General features: G+C 37.1%; 1 protein-coding gene across 1 annotated transcript; it reads right to left on the reverse strand.

Moving 5' to 3' along the window:
* Positions 1-3,063: 3,063 nt before the first annotated feature.
* LOC126369075 (uncharacterized) lies at positions 3,064-22,288 on the reverse strand. Its single transcript, XM_050013367.1, has 6 exons — positions 22,088-22,288; positions 21,332-21,483; positions 20,614-20,659; positions 16,197-16,274; positions 12,637-12,740; positions 3,064-3,667 (listed from the first exon to the last, which is right to left on the reverse strand). The coding sequence occupies exons 1-6, from the start codon at positions 22,286-22,288 to the stop codon at positions 3,064-3,066; spliced, it is 1,185 nt and encodes a 394-aa protein (XP_049869324.1).
* Between the last annotated feature and the right edge of the window lie 355 nt (positions 22,289-22,643).

Consider the following 22,643-nt stretch of genomic DNA (forward strand, 5'->3'; position numbering starts at 1 on the left):
GTTTAACGATATGAGCAACTAAATGCATGATTACTTCATGATATGGCCAAACGTTAGCAATCCTATCGTAGAATTAGTAACATTATCCACTGATAGTGGCGCTGGTGTCGATTTATTTAAAACTTGATTGATATTATAATCGATGAATCAATGTAATTGAACAATGTTCCATGTCGAATAGGTTTTTATTACACCACATAGCATGGACACCGCCTACATTACGATATGGCCAAACGTTGATTGAAATATCATTAAACGTTGACGTTTCAACGATATGGTCAACTTAAGATGGCTATTTCATGAAATGTGACCATTTCATGTCGATCTGGCCACGTCATTTATACCACTGCATATACCTCTATATTGTTGGTGGAGCAGCTATGATGTCCCAGTGCCCGAGTTCCCTCAGGGTACGAGAGCTTCTGGAAATATAATTATTTACCGACCCCGCCGGCGTGGTCGACGATTTCCCTCATTCAGCGCTTATCGCTATTGCTACTAGGGTCGATTAATTCTTTCAAATATTTTTCCGCTCAGACGACGCCTTGAGCCGAGGTTCTCCCTCAGGCTGTTGTCTTAAACGTTGTACCGGGTGAGAGCCTTCAGCGCTCCCCATTTGTCCGGCCAAGTAGTTAATGCCATCTGCGGCAAATCTACAATAAGTCACGTCAAAAAAAAGGAAATATATATTTTTTAAATCAGATCTCTCATTTGTGAATTCTAGTTTCAGCTCAGAGTATGGACGCACGTCACCGGAAATGAAGGTCCGAGCCGGACTACTTCCGGCGGCCATACTGGATTGTCGCCAATACCCGCTTCCACAAAACTAGTACACAATAAACGTAGATTAATGTTGACATTTCTCTCTAACGAGAATTCTATTTAGCATTTTCCTTTTCATAGAATATTATTGTTGCATAATAAGGGACGTTCCATCCTACGTCGAGATTTGACGTGATAATTACCTTTTTCTCGTTATAATTATATAATATGAAGCCTATATAAAAATAATCGTTGCCTAACAGCCTCTGTGGTCCTGTGGTTGAGCGTTGGACTTACGATCCGGAGGCCGCAGGTCTGAATCCTGGTGGAAACATATTATTATCACAAAAATCACTTTGTGATCCCTAGTTTGTTTAGGACATTACAGGCTGATCACCTGATAGTCCGAAAGTAAAATAATCTGTGCTTCGGAAGGCACGTTAAGCCGTTGATCCTGGTTACTACTTACTGATATACGAAAGTAGTTGTCATAATTATAAAAAATATGTTTTTGTAGGTGTTTTTGGTCTATTACAGAAACGACATGGATCAAGGAGGTCTTAAGTGCAACCAGTTAATTTATTACTTTGCAAGAAACTGACTGGACTTTTGCACCTTATCGTACTATTCGATCTCTATCGTTTCATACGATTTCTACTTCCTTATTCGATTCGATTCGCAATTATCGATTTCTATCTGTCTGTGTAGCTTAGTAGTTTTCTAACAGGGTTAACAATAACCCAAAAATACTCTCGAAGGAGTGTACATATTGACCCAGTCATTCGCAGCGGCAAACAGACAAACCAATCAGCGTCGGGCCCAATATTTGTGGAGTTTTGGTCGCAATTGACGTCAGGATGTGATTGAGGACAAGTATACTTTATATACATCCTTTCTGTTTGTGGTGACTTCGTAGGTCTAATGAGGGATTTTCCAATCGGCGTTTCCCGAAGATGGCCTTGATAAGATTTTTCTTCTTTTAACACTTTCAAGGACAGAACGTCTACGGACGTTCCGATTCCAATGTGTTATACTACTTTTTATGAACCATCAATGACCCATGGTCTCTGTTCGTGAAAGGGTTAAACTGCTAATGTCATGAATAACGGACATAATGCATCTTTTATTATTTTTTTTGGGTATAAATGATAACACTTTTTATTACACCAAGGTACAATTACAACTTCCACTCATTATTATTCTGATCAAAATAAAGAGGAGCAATATAGGTAGCAACATCAATCTATACATAATGTGATCCTAATATTTAATGTTTAACTACAAAATACATACATTATAATATATATATATATATATATATATATATATATATATATATATATATATATTTTTTCGTTTAAACAATTCACGGCACGGTTTTTTGTTGGCACGTTCAATTCATTTATTACTAAATATAAGCGTAATATGGGTACTGGCAGAATATCAGTGTTGGTGAGAGTGGGCACTCGTACCATACTCTTAGCAACAAAATGCTGAGTCAGTCCCATTTCCCTGGGCAGTGTTAGCTACTAGTCACAAATTGTTAAACTTAATTTATGTAAATGCTTTTGTAACCTTCACTGTTTTGGGAATAAAGTTATTCTATTCTATTCTATTCTAAAATCATAGTGTTATATTTATTCCCTAAAGATCGGAAAGAAGAAAACTGTAAGCTTTTCTTTTTCGTAAATCATCCTTCAGTCAAGATACACTCCACGTTGCTACACGTGTTATAGCAATTTATCACGAATTTTAGCTGGACAGTATGGAGAATACTGTCAAAATTTAGGAATACTCAACAGTGCTACCGCCTACATTGGAGCTTCTAGTTTTATCCTCAATAACGGGATGATGTTTAAGAGAATTAGAGGCGAGAGTGAGCCTATAGCAATAACAGGGAAAACTTCGACCTCACCGGTAGACTCGATATCGAAGTGTAGTGTTTGTTGTCGCGAGCTGATTGGCCGCCTCTATTGCTAGAGGTAATCGAGTCATAAGGGTCGAACGTTCAAATAACATCCACAATTTAATAACGAAAGCGCATTTAACTTTTATTATTATAAAAATACATGTTTTCTGTAGGGAATATTTTATACTTTCAAGTTAATTGATCCATTTTGTACGAAAGTTTATGCTATTAACATTTAATTTATGCTTAACGATAAATTATGTACAACATTACAACTTTCTAAATAATATTAAGACTACTTAAAAATATAGTATTATGATTTGAGCACAGCTAAATCACATAATATTTAATATCACATAACGGAGTTCGAAATACTACTATTTTAGACTATTTTATCTTTCATCCGAATGAGAGTTCATTTGTTCTTCCCCATCACTTAAAATACTATCTATTATATTTTCTTCATCAATTTTCGTAGTACTATCTTCTAGTAATTCTTTGATAACATCATCATCATTCGGTTGATCTTCTTCACTTTTCTCTTCCATAATCTCATCACTTTGAGAAGTCTCAATATTTTCACCACTTGCTTCAACATTTTCACTAGTCTCTATGTTACTTTCGTCAACCGAAATATCGTTTTGAGATTCATCTTTCGATTCTATAGCTTCATCGTTTTGTGACACATCATCTGTTAAGTCTTCTTTTATAGAATTCATTTCTTCACTTTGAGATAGTTCTTCATCTTCTGGGATTCCATTAAGGGTACCATTTAGTTGGGGTTTTGTCTCGTTGGAGCCATTAACAGACGGCGTGGTATTTTTCTCCATATCCTTGAGCCAGTTGGGTTGGTCAGTCTTTTTACTCAACTCATATGGAAATGGATAGGGCTCCTTTGTAGGTGTCACTGGAGTTTGAGGCTCATTTTTGCTTTTTATGCTTTCTAATACGATGTCTTCTTGCGTCTTAATCATCGGCTGTGTAGGAAAATTTGATCTGAAAGGCAAAAAACTTAAATTAAAAGTCAAGAACATCGAATGAGAATACCTAAGATTAGAGAAGAGAAGCACGTTTGATGTTTCGCAAGGATAACCTACGTAGGTTCAACCGTTATGTTGTGTTAAAGCTTTGTGGATACTGTAGTGATCCCTTATGTACGAGTGTCACTAATGTTGTTTATGTATCGGCTCGGTGTCCTCACTTGTCCACGTCTTCACTCGGCGGCGGCGGGCGACCGACTGCTCCCCCACCCCGCACCCTGCATGGAGTGTGGGACCGAGACGACAGATGTCTGACTGTATGTGTGTGATTGTATGTTTGTGTGTTTGTTTATATGTTCAATATATACGTGTATGCTACAGATACCAAGGAAAAATAAGTCGTTTGCCCATTATAGCTCGATACAGAAGAATATGTACTGATAATTCGTTACATAAAAGGGAGAAAGAGAAAAAAGGAGAAATAAATAATGATACTATATTCTATGTCTCTAAGACATGAAGTGAATTGTTGCTGATGACGTAATTTTCTAGCATCTTAAATGAATGATCTGTTAATTTATTAATGTCAAACATTTATAAAGACTGTGACGCCGTATTAATGAAGACAAGCTTAAGAAGTGAATAAGGCTCTTTGGTAGACGATCAAGTTAAATTGACGTCTTAAATGTATTTTAAGATATTAAATTTTCATGTGACGACTAGGTACTCGTACAGTTGTAATTAAGAAAGTAATTTGTTTGACGTGCTAAATAAATATTAGTTTATTAGATTAACGCTGATTGGACTGGATATTTGAAGTTCTTTTAGCTTGTCTTCTGATAATGATTCATAATTAATTTGGTCATTAATATGTTCTTAACGGCCCCCGTGGTTCAGTGCTTGAGCGTTGGACTTACGATCCGGAGGTCCCAGGTTAGAATCCCAGTGGAGATGTACCACAAAAATTACTTTGGAATCCCTAGTTTAGTTATGACGTTATTTATTTATTTATTTATTTAATTAGTACTGCCACATGGTTTACATTTATGCATTATACTAATTAACTCTAATTATATATATATATAGAGATCTGATGTAAATCACAGTTACGGCGTACCTAACTTACATAATATAATTGTCTTAATTACTAACAAAAAGAAAAAGGAACAAAAAGAAAACAATTAGAAAATTATATTAATATGGACCACCCATACAACAGCCATATCCCTGAATATGCCTATAAATCCAACAATTTATCTACATTCCTATCAGTTAGCTGTCATATGTGTGGTTCATATTTAATCATCAGTGATGATTAATGGGCCCTTCATTTAGAAAATGCTTATTAAGCTTACTTTTAAAATTGTAAAAATTATCATGAAATAAGTCTAAATCAGTGATACTATTTGAAAATGAATTATACTCAGAACAAATCCGGACCAAAGGAGACTGAAGCCCTAAATTGGAAATCAGAAATCAGAAATCAGAATCATTTATTCAACGTAATTATCATGGATAAACTTGTTGAAGGTCAATGTAACATTTTTGAATTTACGTCATTTCGCAAGGTGTTATGGCTGAGGAGAAGAAATGACAAGAAACTGCAACAGCAACACATCTTTTAAAAACCAATGAGGATATACATTACAAGTTATTTAATAACTAGAGGAACACATTCAATACCAGACATTTTTATCATTTAGGTAGTCATTAATCTTATAATAAGCTTTTTTACATAAAGTAAGCTTCACGTGAGCTTTAAATTTATTTTCTGACAAATTTAAAATATTATCTGGTATTTTATTGTAAAAACGTATACATAACCCCAAAAAAGATGAATTTAATTTACTTAATCTAGAATTTTGAATAGCAATTTTATGTTTATTTCTTGTATTGTAAGTATGCCTTTCACAGTTTCTCGGAAGGAGAGATAAGTTTTTACGTACATACATAATGTTTTCATATATATATTGACTTGCGACCGTCAGTATATTTATTTCTTTAAACAGCTCCCTCAAAGAGTCCCGACAACGCAGCTTATAAATAGCGCGAACTGCTCTTTTTTGAATGATGAAAATAGTTTCTACATCAGCGGCTCGACCCCACAGCAAAATACCGTAAGACATTATGCTGTGGAAGTAGCTGAAGTAGACAAGTCTAGCAGTGGGTACATCTGTGAGTTGTCGGATCCTGCTGACGGCATATGCTGCTGAACTTAGCTTGCCCGCTAGTGATACAATATGTGGGCCCCATTGAAGTTTTGAATCTACAGTAATTCCTAAGAAAACTGTGTGTTCAACAAAATCTAGTTTCTCGTCGTTAATTTTAATGTTATTATTTACTTTCTTTACGTTTGGTAGAACAAATTTAATACACTTCGTTTTCTTAGCATTTAGAACTAGGTTATTTACTGTAAACCAACTTAGAACCTGCGACACAGCGCTGTTTGCTTCGTCAAATTCCTCTAACTTTCTGTCGATTTTAAATATAAGAGAAGTGTCATCCGCGAACAGCACAATGTCAGCTTGGTTCTGTACTACATAAGGTAAATCATTTATGTACACTAAAAAAAGAAACGGACCCAAAATGGATCCTTGAGGAACTCCCATTTGAACATGAGAGCCCGAAGAAGTTGTACTATTGATTTGTACCTTTTGTATCCTACCACCTAGATATGAATTTAACAAACTGAGAGCTCCATTATTTAGTCCATAGTGCCTCAATTTCAAAAGCAAGGTCTCGTGATCCACGCAGTCGAACGCCTTAGACAAGTCACAGAATACTCCTACGGCATTCTGCGACTTCTCCCAAGCATCGAAAATGTGACGAACAAATGTCACACTCGCGTCTGTTGTAGACCGACCCTTAGTGAAACCAAACTGCTGGCTGTGGAGTAAGTTATTTAAATTAAAATGACATAGCAGTTGGTCGAGAATAATTTTCTCGAAAATTTTACTAAGTACTGGTAGAATAGAAACCGGTCTATAATTCGTGGGGTCTGATTTTGTGCCCGATTTAAAAAGAGGTATAACTTTACTGATTTTCATTAAATTTGGAAAAGTGCCATTTTCAACACTCATATTAAAAATGTAAGCTAGATATGGTGCTAAGATATCAATAACAGAGCTCATCAATTTGACAGACAATCCCCATAAATCTTTCGAGGTTTTAAGTTTCAGCTGTTTGAATACTTTAACAATACTACTCGGATCAACGCGTTTAAAATCAAATAATTTAGTGCAAGCAGTAACATTACTTTTTAATAATATATCAGCTTGAACAGGAGAGGACCTGAGAGATTCTGTAGTTTTTACAGGGATGTTCGTGAAGAATTTATCAAAAACTTCAGCTACATCTTTATCTTGTTTTACTAACCCAGTGCCCGATTCTATATTGTATTCTAATTCACGCGGTTTAGAAGCCTTTGTTTCACTATTTATTACTTGCCAAACTGCCTTTATTTTATTATCCGCGGTCTTTATTTTACTACTAATATGCATCTGTTTGGCTGTATAACACACTCTTCGAAATATTTTAGAATAATTTTTGACGTAGCTTTTGAAACTATCAGCGTGTGTATACGTTTTTTCCTCATATAAAGAATAAAGAGTATTTCTACTTTTGCGAATGCCTACGGTAGCCCACTCACTGAACTTGAATGATTGACTGTTGGTAACTACCTTTTGAGGAAAATTATTTTCAAATTCTTTATGGATAATAGTGAAGAAATCCCTGTAAAAATCGTCAGGATTGTCTGTATCAAAGTTTGGACAAGGTAAGTTACTAATAAGACTATTTCGATATTTCTCTATCCGATTATCAGTGATGGGTCGAGTACTAAATTTAATTTTTTGCACATTTTTAAGTACTGGAAAACTAACCAACTGTCCACTGTGATCAGACTTAAAACAGTTAAGGATACTGTTATCTTGGAAATCACAATTGCAAAAAATGTTATCTAAACATGAGGCAGTTGTTTCTGTAATTCTAGTTGGCTCCATAAATATATTAACAAGGTTAAAAGATGTAAACACACTTAGAAATCTAGTTGTAATTGAATCTACTTCATATAAATCAACGTTAAAATCTCCACACACTATAATGGATTTATTACTTTTGGATATTACCTTCAGTACATTTTCCATCACTGATTCAAAAACTGTGAAGTTAGCACTGTATGGGGGTCTGTATACGGCCACAACAATATGTTTCTCTGTTTCTATACATGAAATCTCCATAGTGCCCTCTATCGAAAGTCCAGTAATATCTTTGCGTTCTTTATATTTTAAACTATTTCTGATAAAAATAAGGGAGCCACCACGTATTTTGATCTTTCGACAGAAAGCGCTAGCCAAATGATAATTTTCAAAACCGAATAACAATTCATAATCCTTAAACCAATGCTCAGTAATACATAAAATGTCAATAAAAAATGTCTCTAAAAATAATTCTATGTCCAATTCTTTGCCAGAGAAGCCTTGAATATTTTGGTGAACTAGTTTTAATATTCCAAGCTTCTCTTTTGTCTTATTGGTTCTCGCAAATGGGGTAGCAAATATATTGTTCAACCGATGTCTTGGGTACCTGTATGGAACAGATAATGAAACCATTGACAAAGTGCTACTACATCGCAATCCACCACGGACCAGCTTGTGAAGAAAGCAAACATCCAATATCTGCCTGCGACTACGAAGAGAAATCATTTTGAATTTGCTCAAACGCTGATTATAAGGTTCTCTGTGAGAAAAACCACTACAATTAAAAGCAATATATCTCGTAAAGGCGCGTTGAATACTTTCAATTCTTTGTGAATGCACACTGTAGAAAGGACTCCATGTACACGATGCAAATTCCAGGACACTTCTAACCAAAGAATAATATAATAGGATTTTGGTACTGACTCCAAAACCCTTGGCATTTCGTTTAAGAAATCCAAGCATCCTGGCAGCCCTAGTCACCATCTCGTCAATGTGTGGAGTGAGTGTTAGTTGATTATCTAGAACTATGCCGAGATCTCGTATTTTATCTACTTTGGCTAATTCAACGCCACCCAATACATATTTAGACACAAGTGGCTTTTTTTTGCGAGTAAAATGTATATGGAAGCACTTTTTAACATTAAGAACCATATTATTTGAGTAACACCAATCACTTATGCTATTGAGGTCATTTTGAATCAATTGCGCGTCTCGATTTGAAGTAACAGTTTTATAAATCTTCAAGTCGTCAGCAAATAATGAAATTCTACAATTTCTTACTTGAGTTGTGATGTCATTAATGAATGCTAAGAACAATATAGGTCCCAAGTGTGAACCTTGAGGTACACCTGAGGTAGCATAATATATATCCGAATTAAACCCATGAACTGCAACCATCTGAGGACGATCTCGGAGATACGATTCAAGCCACTTAAGTACCGATCCTGCCACACCACAGTGACCTAGCTTTTGTATAAGTATGGAATGATCTACCCGGTCAAAGGCATTGCTAAAATCGGTATATATTGCATCCACCTGAAGCCCTTTATCAAGCTCACCTGATAATTCAGAAATATATGGAACTAGATTAGTAACAACAGAACGGCCAGGTACAAATCCGTGCTGATTGTCCGAGATCAAACTGTTTAGTAGATTTACAAACAATGGACATAGCAGAGATTCAAATAACTTCGAAAAGCATGACAATATTGAAACCGGTCGATAATTCTTTATACAATCCTTGTCACCCTTCTTGAAAACAGGTACGATGCGCGCTTTCTTCCATTCTTTAGGAAAAATACCAAGCTCCAGAGATCGATTAAAAATAATAGTCAAAGGCAGAGCAAGTCCATTCATACAACGCTTGACAAATAAAGGAGGGATAGAATCCGGACCCGGCCCCTTATTAACATCTATTTTTTTGATCATCTTTTTAATTTCATATTCTACAAATCTGACCTTTGACAAATGATTATTATTGATAGCATCTAAAGGAAAATACAAACTTGAACCTGAGGAAGTCTTAGAAGAATAAACAGATGAAAAATGATGGGCGAATAAGTTGGAAATATCAGTACCGGAATTGGCCACAATGTCTTCCAAATGCATCTTGGCAGGTACCGAAGAATGACCACCCCGCTTGTTACCAATAAAGCTCCAAAACGCTTTAGTATTCTTTGGAATATTTGCTTCTGTTATGGCCCTATAATTAAAGTAGCACTTATCAAGAAGTTTGTGACAACGATTACGAAGCAAATGATATTCTATCTCATCCCTAGGATTATGATACCTACGAAAATTTCTGCGTTTATTTTCTTTTTCTGCTAATAGATTAACAAGAGCGTTACTGAACCAGGAAGGACGATTAGATTTGATTGTTCTACGCTTTGGCACGAATTTGTCCCGCAACTTTTCCAAGATGTCATAGAACATAGATACCATTTCGTCAACATGGTTACACTTGAGAAATAGTTGATGCCAGTCCACACTCCTTAACTCAGATACTATACTAGAATAGTCAGCGTTATAATAATTATAGGTAATTTTTTTCTTTGGTTTTAAGTACACAATATTATCGTAGGGAACACATAACAATAAATTTGGGTGAATTGGGTAACCCTTGCTAAGTAAATCCAGTGGTTTCTTAATATAGGCATCTTGATAGTTAGACATGACCAAATCTAAGAACACATTATCACTATTAGGGATGTTATTAAGTTGGTAAAGACTATTGCATGACATAAAGTCCACTAAACAGTTACCCAACCCAGAGCCATTATAATTAGATGGGGACATATAATTAAAATTGGAACAAGGACTCCACTGAATAAACCTCAAATTGAAATCTCCAAGAATTACAACATCATCAGCCTGACTCATAGCTATCTCAACATTCTCTAAGAAACGTGACAGTTTATCTAATTTAACAGGTGGAGGCAAATACACTAGACAGATCAGGAGTTTTTTTATTGAATTACCGAGATTTATATGTAGCTGAACCCACAAACATTCAATATCGTTCTCAAAGGTCGCAAGACGAACAGATGGTATATCTCGACTTACAGCCAACAGGATACCTCCACCATCTTTTTTTGTGGATTCTGAGCACAAGCGATCTCTCCGATAAACCGTGTATCTCTCGTCAATAATTTCATTAGTAGCTATGGAAGACTTAAGCCAAGTTTCTGTGAAAGCGATAACTTTATAACTAGAATTTAAAATATTTTTGTAAACATCATTTGTCTTTGTTCGAAGTCCTTGAACATTCTGATAATATATATCAAGCATTTTTAACAGAAAACTCCGTAACAAATTCACAGAAGAAACAACAAGACTACTTCATAAGTTTAAGACTATCGGTAGACTTAATCAAAAGAGCCTGGCTACTCTCCTCCTTACGAACATATACGCGCCCGTTACGGACCCAGACGAACTTATATGACAATTCTCTAGCTTTCTTGCGAGCTGCAGCGTGTAGGTTCCTGTTTCCAATAGTAAGATGTTCAGCAACAAAGACAGGCGCGTGAGGTCCACCAATACCCAAATGACTTGATGATAATTTGTCTGTGACATTTTTCTTGTTGTACTTTGTGACCGAAGCCAAAACTTCGTCTCGCAGACGTGCACTACGCAACTTAGCGATTACTGCCCTCGGTCTATTATTGTCATTAGAAAGCTTGGCAATTCTGGTAACATGTTGTATGTCATCGGGACGCAAAGGATTATCCACAACCTTCGCTAGCTGAAGAACAGTATCTACTAGGTTTTCAGATCTATGTTCGGGTATTCCATTGATCTCAATATTACATTCTCGCATGTGTAATTCAATCGTATTCAGTCGATGAGTAAGCTCTGCCACAGAAGACTTCAACTTATCATTTTCGGATTGCAACTCTACCATCACGGCAGTCTTTTCATGGAAAGCAGATCTCATTTCCTCGAATTCCTTATTAAAGAACGTAAGGGATTCCCGGAAGCCCAATATCTGGTCATTGATGTTCTTAAGTTCGTCAGTTACTTGTTCTTTGATCGTGGATTTCAGAATAGCCGACAGCTCTTGCTTGATAATAGATCTAAGCTTATCTTCCGGAACACATCCACACTGATCAGGTACTCTGATCGAAGAGTCAATCTGCCTAGAGCGTACCGTGACATTAGCAAAATCATTTTCGGCACCCTCAACATCATCAGCCAGTACGAAAGGTGGAGACTTTGTGGGTGTGCTGGCTTTAGGAAGTTCGTTTGTTCGCTCGCAAGGAGAACACTTCCAATTTTTCTTGTGAGAAGCATCCATTATACAAAAGCGCTTAAATGGCACCTTAGCACAATCAATATCGTATTTCGACTTGCATATGCAGCATACTAAAAATTTGTTTTTCCTTAAGAACGGTTTGCAACATCCAGCGCAAACTTTAGGAGGAGACATGATTGATAAAATTAGTGAGATTAATAAAGCGCTCTTGCAAAAAATACGTGCAATGTTAAACAGCCCTTTGTGATATGCAGTACTATGTAAAGCGTCCTTTTTTATAATCCGGAGTATTTAAAGCGTCCCGTTTGCGTATGTCGTGTTATGTAAAGCGCCCTTTTGGAGATGTTCACTCTATGGACTATACTTGTCCATGAAAACCTTACAGCAATCAGCAACAACTGATTATTGACGACAATCATCCACAAAATCACATTGAAAACACTATCACTCATGCAAAAACCACTATAGCAAACAAAGAAATATGATTGGACGATTAAATAACAGAATTACGAATATTAATGAATTAAAACAAAAACAGACATAGTCACTCGACAATTTTTTTTTTTTTTTTTTTTTTTTTTATCACAAGTTGATCACCTGATTGTCCGAAAGATTGGCATGTTAAGCCGTTGGTCCCGGTTACTACTTACTGATGTGAGTACGTAGTCGTAACATGAGTCATGTCAGGGGCCTTTGGCGGATCAATAATATTTCACTACATATCCCACACGATAGGGTTGTGTGGGTTGTACTTACTTATGTTTCTCCTCAAACTTGCTGGGTACCATGAAGCAGTTGGATTCTCTGTAGATGATCCTGCGCTTGCTCACCCACGGCCATTGCAGACTCCAGTAAGAGCTCTGGAATATGAAATACAATACAATATACTTATTGTACCAAAAGAAACAATATAACAATATAGAGGGTTCGAGTTTTGCTGTAACATTATGTTTATATTATATAATTAAATAGTTAAACAATATAAAAAATATCGACAGTTTTTCCAAAATGATAACTGAAGATAATGCAGAATTTAATGGAACTAATCGACAAGTCATAATAATTCAATGCGAATTTTCGACACTAGCGCCGCGGCCGCGGTACTTCTGTCTTAGCGCTTATTATTTAAAATCAAGTATTATCGTGTTTTAGATAAAGCCCAAGCCGGAATCGGAACACGGATTCTATCGGAATCGAAGAGACTCTTTTTTTTAATTATGGCAATGGTTTCGAAGAGACTCGCCGTAGCGGGAGTCGTCGTTCGGGGAGTCGCTGTCAACGCTACAATTCTTTTATTGCAATTGTTTTGCTTTCTTTGGAAAGGTTTTTCTTCATATTAATCCTTCTGACACAATCGCGTTAGTCTAACAGAAAGCTTAGTGAGGTAAGATGTGTTCATCTTACATAATACTCAGGCGTGTTTCCCACCGAGGTAAGCAGAGATTATGTAATTCCATTCGATCCATTCTATTCCATTTAATTCGATCCTGACACACTTCTCTTGCTTCCTCCACATTCATCAATCGTTTCATACACGCACGCCGGTTCAGAGTAGATCTTACTGAACCTTAGACCAAATTGGAGATGTCATTAGAAAAGGTTCAGTTGGTTCATCTTGCGATAAATGTACCTTTGATTACCCCAATTATGTTATGTATTACCAATTATGTAATATTTAAGAATCTCTTAAGTTCCCAAAGAGCTAGTAAGAGCGTACAGTTTTTTAAATATTCCCAAGTTTCGTCTATGTAGCTTTTGAAACCTCCAGTATAATTAATGCATCGCCAACAACAGCTTTTGTTTTATCCAGCTCGTTAAGTTTTCCGCTTTTTAAAGCATTCTACGTAAAACTTTACCTTTCCGTCGGGCAATAATTAGCAGATTGTTCACTAAGTGTAAAGTACACTTTAATACCTGTGTTGTTGAATTCTTTTAAAGAACACTTTGTGTAATAAGTAGTGTTTTGTAAAGTGAACACTTTATTTATTTATTTTATTTTTATTTAGTTCGGAAAACAAAGAGTTCCATTGGTGTTAGTAGCACTTAAAGTAGGTTAGTAAAATTAAACTAAACACAAAACAAATAGGATTCATAATGCGCCTATTGCCATGCGCACGAGATGCCACTTTAGTTTAAATATTATTTATTTATTCGAAAGCATTTCTACTTTTTCTTTGGCGGCACACGTTTATAAAAGAAGTAATTTCGAACTGTCAAAGTCAGAAAGTTTTATTTGATACCCTTTTTTGCCCCACCGCTGAGCAAAATACCTGACTTCTTTTCAGCTAGTCCTGTTATATTCATCGTCTCTGGGGTCTGCATCAACGTTGATGGTCCATTGAGGGACTTTCCAGGGTTCGTTCCTCAAAAACAATATAGATGGCGCTGTACAGATTTTCCTTCGTTTAACCTTCTAATTTCAAGGATAACAGACAAGAAACAAGAAACATTTATTGAGAAGCTGTGTAGGTACATATATGCAGGTGTCAAACATTATGAAATTGTCTCAACAGCATGTCCATGTCGGACGTACAATATTACAAATATTATTACCTAATAATAAGTCACATTATAAACATTTGTCAATTTTAAATATCATTGTTGTTGAAAATATTCATTCAAGTCATAAAATTACATATCAACTAGCCAATTTTTTAGACGTTTTTTAAATGTCTTACCCTCCAACAATTTTATTTCGGTGGGTAAGTGATTGAAAATTCGAACGGCTGATACAAATACACTTTTATATAATACTGAACCGTTTGATGATGGAAGATAAAAGTTATATAAATATTTACATTATGACCCTTTTTATTACATCCAGGCACAATCACATCTTCCATCCATTATTATTCTGATCAAAATAAAGAGAAGCAATATAGGTAGCAATAGAATTATATACAACATAATGTGATTTATATTTAGAGCAACAATTATTTTTAAATATGCTTCTGCCATTACATTGCATTTTGGAATTTATCTATACAATTTGGACCCGAGTAATGAGAAAATAGGTATATTTATCACGTTAAAGCTATATGCTGTTCTGGGAGCAAATAAAAAACATAGAACACGTTCAGCTGCTTGTCTTCCCGGGCATGTCGTAAAAACCGACAGAGGGATTGCGTCCTCTAACATGATGGACTAATGTTATGGGCGATAGGCTGATCCCTTATCACCATAAGGTTCATCATATCCATCTTAGGACTTCGTATCAACAGTGGCTGCAAGTTGTCTTTGATTACTTGTGGCTCTGCCCACCCCATTTGGGATTACGGGCGTGAGTTTATGTATGTATGGATGTTAAAGCTATAGAATGCCATCTATACTGTTTTTTAGTGAACGCAGCCTGGGAAGTCTCTTATTGCACATTATTTTGGCCTACTTTACCTATTTAGCTTAGCTGATTTCGCGCTATCGAAATGCAGTGTAGTTTTTCTAAAGCCATCGGCACGTTTAACACCTATGTAACGTGCTGCGCTTATAATCCGAAACACAACGTGCGAAACATAATCTATACTACTTATATAAATAAAAACGAAAGATTACTGACTCGCTCCCTCATCACGACATCTCAGAAACTACATGTGGTAGGAGTCTCAAATTTTGTATGTGGGTTATTTTTAGGACGTAGTTGCTCAGTAAGACGGAATTTAAAAAAAAAACCTAAGGCGGTAAACCTTTTTACCGCCTTAGGGGATGAATTTACAAAAAAACACACACACACACACACACACACACACACACACACACACACACACACACACACACACACACTCACTCACACACCACACACACAATATCCCCTTACACATACATACACATATTACTTACTACATACCTAATACTTCTATTGTTACATGTCCTTTTTATTAGTTACAATTTTGTTGTATTTTCATCTTGATCTCAATATCTTTTAAGATCGTTCTAAATGTTTTAGATTCTAAGATTTGTTATGTCCTATCTTTCTTAATATAATTTTTAACTGTATTATTCAGTTAAGTTAAGTTTCCACCGGACTTGATGTATAATTTTATTAATATTAAGCGAAAATTGTATCTCATTGAGCCTCTGCGATACAGGGTGATCCCTAGTGCAGGGCTCGCTGTTAAAATGTTTAAATTGTACCTTGTTTGAGTAATAAAGATTTTTTATTATTATTATTATTAATTATAAAATTTTAATAACTAATTATAATTATAAATACTAATTAAAAATTCAAATAGGTGGCAAAGTTTGTATGAAACTTGTAGTTTTAATAGTAGCGTTTCATGCGTAGAACAGGTAACAGCTAGTATACAAAATAAATCACTCACAACTTTAGCGTGGACCTCTCGTTTTCTCGCTTTTTCCTCTTCAATCCTCCTTTCCTCCTCGCTGTCGTATCCTTCCTCCTGTTAAAAATAACATCAATCAGAAATTTTCAACCATTGAAACGTCAGATGGAAAAATTATCATCTTTTTAATGGAGATAGTGGTACTGATTCCGGAACACACTATCTAAGTTTATTTTAAGTTATATCAGTCATTTTCTTGTCCGTCGAATACAAAAGGGACGGGTAATCGACAGTCATAAAATTTACAGAACACACGTCAATTTTAGGTAGAAGTTTAGTTAGTTCGTTAGTGGGCTCTGTTTTCCGCATTTAGACTCTAAGATGGCCCATTATGCGTTAGGTAGAAGTTTAAAAACCCTTCCAAAATTTTATATTGGCCAATAACCCGACAGAATTAAGTTAACAGCACATGTCAGAAGGTTTGCATATGAGCGAGATGCTTTTATTCGCCCGGGTTATTCTTTCATTTAGAATTAACAGGTTGTCAATCATCCGTCCCTTTCCTTTTCGACGAATAAAAAAATGACGGGTATAACTTAAATAAAATTAGGAGGTGTCTGCAGGAATCGGGGCCATTAATTTTGTAATTTTACGTCATAATTACAACTTTGTTTCTTGAAGCCCTGTAATAGTTTTTCTCAAAAGAGAGCTTGACTTCATGTGTTTACTGAAATATCAATCTAGTTTGTAGTAAGCAAGTTAAAGCTTGGATAGTTAACAAGATTATTGATTTGAAATCAAATTGAATCTATCGTATACGTCTGAAAGAGTCGCCGAGTTAAAGAATTAAATAACTAAGTTACGAGTTCGTTTCGATACCAGCATCCGTGGCTCAGGGGTTTAACGTTGTGCTCACGGACCGGAGGTCTCGGGTTCGAACTCTGGTGGGGATATATCTCAGAAATCACTTTGTGAGCATTGCTTTGGTTAGGACATTACAAGCCGATTACGCGCCGAATGATCCGTGCTTGAGAATATTAAGCGGTTGGTCCCGGTTACTACTTGATGATGTTAGTACGGTCACGAGTACTAATATGTATACACTTTGATACCATGTCGCATTAACATTTTTGACAACAACAGTTTATTAACTGTTAGTCTCATTAACCGCCGGCGTGCGTGTATGAAGCGATTGATGAATGTGGAGGAAGCAAGAGAAGTGTGTCAGGATCGAAGCAAATGGAATTCTATAGTCTCTGCTTACCCCGGTGGGAAATAGGCGTGAGTTTATGTATGTATGTATGTAGTCTCATTAAATGACAAATATGATAATGCGACAGGGTTCTAAAGTGGGTACATGATATTGCTCATGACTGTACGTAGTCGTTACATGAGTCATGTCCGGGGCCTTTGGCGGCTCAATAATAACCATTGAAGTTTTGACAAATTCAAATGTATTTTTGTTTTAGAACCCTATCCTTCCTTGGACACCACGACAACTAAATATATCTATACCATAGTTTAGTTTCCAACTAGTCAAAGATAAATTGTAAAATTCTGATTACTAAATAAAGACAGATCTAAAACTGTTAATAAAAAACTTCTTGTTTCTTTTTAAATTATTTATGAATTTTAATAAAGAAAAATGTAGATAATAATAAGTGCCACATTTTGTCACGTTTTTCTATGACGTCACAGGTTGCTTTTATACAAATTCCGTAGTGATTTTGTGTTTTGACGTTTAGTAGAAAGTAACTGGTTTGACTAGTTGGAAACTACTTTAATTTGACATGTATATATAAGGCCCCAAACTATTTTTTAAATCAAAAGAAGTTTAATTCCATTCAGCACTACATCATGTCCGGTTATTACTAAGCAAATTGGAGCGTGAACAAACAGCGTAATTTGTTCGAAATGGTAACATTAAATACAATACAGCCGTATAATTATACAGCCGTGTGATTCCATAAAAGCAAATTCAGCAATGTCATAGTAGAATATATCAAAACATATACAGCCTATATACGTCCCACTGCTGGGTACAGGTCTCCCCTCAATCAACCGGAGGGGATATGGAGCATACTCCACCACGCTGGTCCACTGCGGGTTGGTGGAGGTATGTTTATGGTTAATTTACTTTTACTATTCTGTTTTATTGAATTTTATAATTGCTAATATAAATATGGGTTACATGCCTGAAATAATATGTTTTTTTTATTTTATTTTTAATACTCGGAACCAATGGCTTAACCTGCCCCGAATCACGGAATCAACTTTTTTTAGACAATCAGATGATTCAAGCCTGTAAAGTCCTTACCAAATAAAGAACAGTCGTAAAGTTATTTCGACAATGTCGCCATCGGGTATCGAACCCGGACCTCCGAACAAATGTCATAGAATAAAGAATTATTATAGAACGGTAAATCTACGCCCCGCACTAACGCGTATCGGGTGCCGACCTCACCCCCTCTGGGTATTACTTTAGTCTAAGTAGCTATGAGTAAAGAGATAGTGCGTGAAGTGTCTTGCTTGCTCTCACATACGCGATAAGGCGATACACGAAAAAAAAATTAGACTTGTATGGAGTCACGCTATCGGGACGGCAGACTACAATTTTCAGACAGGTTCATATTTGATTTGGTTAATCTGAAATTGTTATTCTGTGACAAAAATACTTGTCTAGCTTTCGTCAGTTTGTAATTAGTTAGTGTTAATTATACATTAAATTAATTACAACCAATGTCCATCTGTATATTATAATTTAGTATACAAATTAAATTTAGTATTAATAATTAATAGGTTGGTAATAAGGGTCTATATTTACTTTTTTTACCCTGACACACTCTATATACGGACTCTATACAAAAATTGCGTTCTAACTGTGAGCCGCCTTACTGGTAACACATACTTTCCAAACGCATTTTTCGGGCATGTAGGATTCCTCACGATGTTTTCTTTCACTGCTGAACACAAGATTTTTTACTGTAATATGAATTTGAAGACAATTTTTGAAAATAGAATAGAAATAGCCACACAAAAAAGACAACAACACCATAATATCAATTTTCCACTAAAACAATTACAAAAAACGCAAGACTGATGTTTGTCGAAATGATCATAAGGTGGTGGTGGACGTCCTGAGATAAAAGGGCGTCACTCAGCACAAGTCGCGGCGTGAACCACGACGCTGGTATTATGTGGACCCTGTTGGGAAAAACATTCGTAACTTGCTGGAATCGACTCTGCGACCATACAGTGAGAATCAAACGCTCTTCAAACTGGGCCACGACAGCTCTTCTGCCCCTCCAACATAGCAGCAAATTATAAACCCATTAACAACACAATCTTTCTATCAAGCACTTTCATCGATAGTATATAGACCTCCTGGGACCTAACCTGCGACCTCAATCAAGCCAGCCGAGATTGAGTGCAATAATGAACTTAGATTGATCTAATGGAGAACCTAAAGCAATTAAAATGGATCTTCTTTTGTGCACCTAACTTTTAAGGTCAATGACTGACTTCGTCAACTTTAGCGTCAATGAAGGTCATGAGCCACAAAATAGATGATATTTTTTGAAGTAACTAGATGTAATATACGTGTTGTACAGATACCAGCATCCGTGGTTCAGTGGTTTAATGTTGGGCTAACGGACCGGGAATAGATGATATTTTTTGAAGTAACTAGATGTAATATACGTGTAGATGTAATGTACAGACCCGTGGCCTAGTGGTTAGAGTGTTGAGCTCACGACCTGAAGGTTCGGGTTTCATTCCCGATCGCAATATTGTCAAAATCATTTTTCTGAGACTGTCCTTTGTTTGGCTAGGACATTGCAAACTGAATCACCTGATTATTGTCCAGAAAGTAAGATGATTACGTGCTTCGGATATCAGACAAGGGCGGGTCCTGGGCGACGGGTCGGGTCATATTTTTTTTTGACGTGACTTATTGTAGATTTGCCGCAGGTGGCATTAACTGCTTGGCCCGACAAATGGGGAGCGCTGAAGGCTCTCACCGGTACAACGTTTAAGACAACAGGCCTGAAGGTGCCCAGTTGGGCGCGAACCTCGGCTCAGGGCGTCGTCTGAGAGGAAAAATATTTGAAAGAATTAATCGACCCTAGTGGGTCGATAGCGATAAGGTTGGGTCATAGGTTGCCACTACAATTTTATGTAATTATCTACGGAGATCAGCTGCAACCTAGTAACGGCCAGAAATGTCTTGATGCGGCCGCTTCACGCACCGACATGAGTTAACAGGCGACATGCGGACTCGTGTAATTTAATGCTGAGGGCACATCTCCCTTGTTTCTGTGTTCCGTGTATATTATTTTGAATGTATGACTGTGTATAAGTCTCTGAAAACAGCAGAAAGCTAGCAGCCTATCCTGGGTCTTATTTCCCTGGGGATAAATATCTACATTCGTACAAAATAAAGAAATATTCCACTTACGATTGGATCCTCGTAGCAGTAGTAGGAGTCTTCTTCGTCCTCTGGCCTAAAATAAAGGGTTTTATTAACATTATGTACAATAGTATCCCTGACACCAGGGTTGATGGGGTTGGTAATCCACTTCACAACCCACACAGGTTAGGTAAGCGGACCCTGTGAAAAACGGGATAATGCTAGGAGGTGAGTAACTGATATAGTAAATAGAACAATGTTTAATTGAAACTTTATTTCTGTGATGTGTCAGGATTAATGTAAGTGGAATTCTGTGATCTGATAACCCCAATGGGAAATATGCGTGATCGTATGTATAAACAGCCTCCGTGGTCTAGTGGTTAGAGCGTTAGGCTCACGATCTGGATGTCCGCGTTCGATTCCCGATGGGGACATTGTCGAAATCACTTTGTGAGACTGTCCTTTGTTTGGTAAGGACTTTTCAGGCTTGAATCACCTGATTGTCCGAAAAAGTAGGATGATTCCGTGCTTCGGAGGGCACGTTAAGCCGTTGGTCCCGGCTATTAGCCGTAAAAACACCTCCACCAACCCGCAGTGGAGCAGCGTGGTGGAGTATGCTCCATACCCCCTCCGGTTGATTGAGGGGAGGCCTGTGCCCAGCAGTGGGACGTATATAGGCAGTTTATGTTATGTATGTATAAATGTATATTTCGGTTGCACACACTAAGGACAGCGGTATTTCAGAAGGTAGTGGAAGAAATCTTACGCAGTGACAGCAATTTTGAGGTGTATGCCGGAGTCAATGATGATCTTATGGGCCTCCTGGATGGTCAGCGTGGAGGTGTCGATGTCGTTGATCCTCTTCAACCTGTCTCCCGGCCGGATACCGGCCTTGGCCGCACGACTGTCTGGCTTCACCTGGAAAACAACATCCTGGGTAATCAGAGGTACTATCATCACAAGTAGAACATACATACATACATACATAAACTCACGCCCGTAATCCCTAATGGGGTGGGCAGAGCCACAAGTAATCAAAGACAACTTGCAGCCACTGTTGATACGATGTCGTAAGCTGGATATGATGAACCTTATGGTGATAAGGGATCAGCCTATCGCCCATAACATTAGTCCATCATGTTAGATGACACAATCCCTCTGTCGGTTTTTACGACATGCCCGGGAAGACAAGCAGCTGAACGTTTTCTATGTTTTTTATTTGCTCCCAGAACAGCATAGAAACAAGTAGAACTAAGTACCCATACCTCGATCTTTCTGTTAGACCAAAGTGATAGGTGGTGAGCCGTATCGCCGTCTATAATGGTCGAGCCCACTGTGTTAGTGAAAGCTGCACTTAACAACACTGCACTAGGAAATATACTGAATTTGGACTAATCTCATCTCATCATCAGCGTTACTTTTGACCCGCCAAAGGCCCTTTTTGAGTAGTGGTTCTTATAGAAAGCATCTAAGTATGTTGTCGACTTTATGAACCAAAAGGAACCATTCTTCAGATACTCACAGAAACGACTCTGAGAGGAGTTTTATAGTAAGACCCGCCAGCAAGGTCGAATCCCCAGATGGCGTCTTCGAAGCTGACTCTCTCATGGATGCCTTCGTTCCTGGACTCCCAGGTAGGCTTCTTCAGCTCACCGGAGAGGAGGGCCGCTTCTGCCGCCTTCAGCTTCGAGCGGCGCATGTTGATCGCCATGTCTGGTGGCATTTAATTCTGGAACAATAATTTTAATGATGTTAAATCTACATAGCATCACGCCTGTATCCAAAAGGAGTAGACAGAAGAGTAATATAATTATGTACGCGTGTGTTGTGTGTACACCCAGTCCTCGCCAGCTATGTTTCCCATGGAGTCCGGGGTGAGCCTATAGGCATTAACCGCGTGATATCAATTATCTAAAAAAAATGTTTTAAAGTTTTCAAAGTTTCCTGCAACCTTTGGGTTGCCTGGAAGAAATTGCTGCATGAGCAATAAGGCCGCCTGTTGTGCTTTTCTGTATATGTTGTCCTTATCTCTGTATTTTGTGTCCCATTGTGCTCAATTGAGTATTGGGTCGTGTACT

The sequence above is a fragment of the Pectinophora gossypiella genome, chromosome 8, assembly GCF_024362695.1.
Source record: "Pectinophora gossypiella chromosome 8, ilPecGoss1.1, whole genome shotgun sequence".
In the NCBI taxonomy this organism is placed as follows: Eukaryota; Metazoa; Arthropoda; class Insecta; order Lepidoptera; family Gelechiidae; genus Pectinophora; species Pectinophora gossypiella.

What these genes read in the sequence shown, in the direction of transcription:
- LOC126369075 (XM_050013367.1), bottom strand. Translation starts at nt 22,288, where the DNA reads ATGCCACCAGACATGGCGATCAACATGCGCCGCTCGAAGCTGAAGGCG. An exon ending in CTCAAAATTGCTGTCACTGC is followed by an intron (nt 20,660 to 21,331) that starts GTAAGATTTCTT and finishes CCTTTATTTTAG; the next exon opens with GCCAGAGGACGAAGAAGACT. An exon ending in AAGTTTGAGGAGAAACATAA is followed by an intron (nt 3,668 to 12,636) that starts GTAAGTACAACC and finishes TTTGCCTTTCAG; the next exon opens with ATCAAATTTTCCTACACAGC.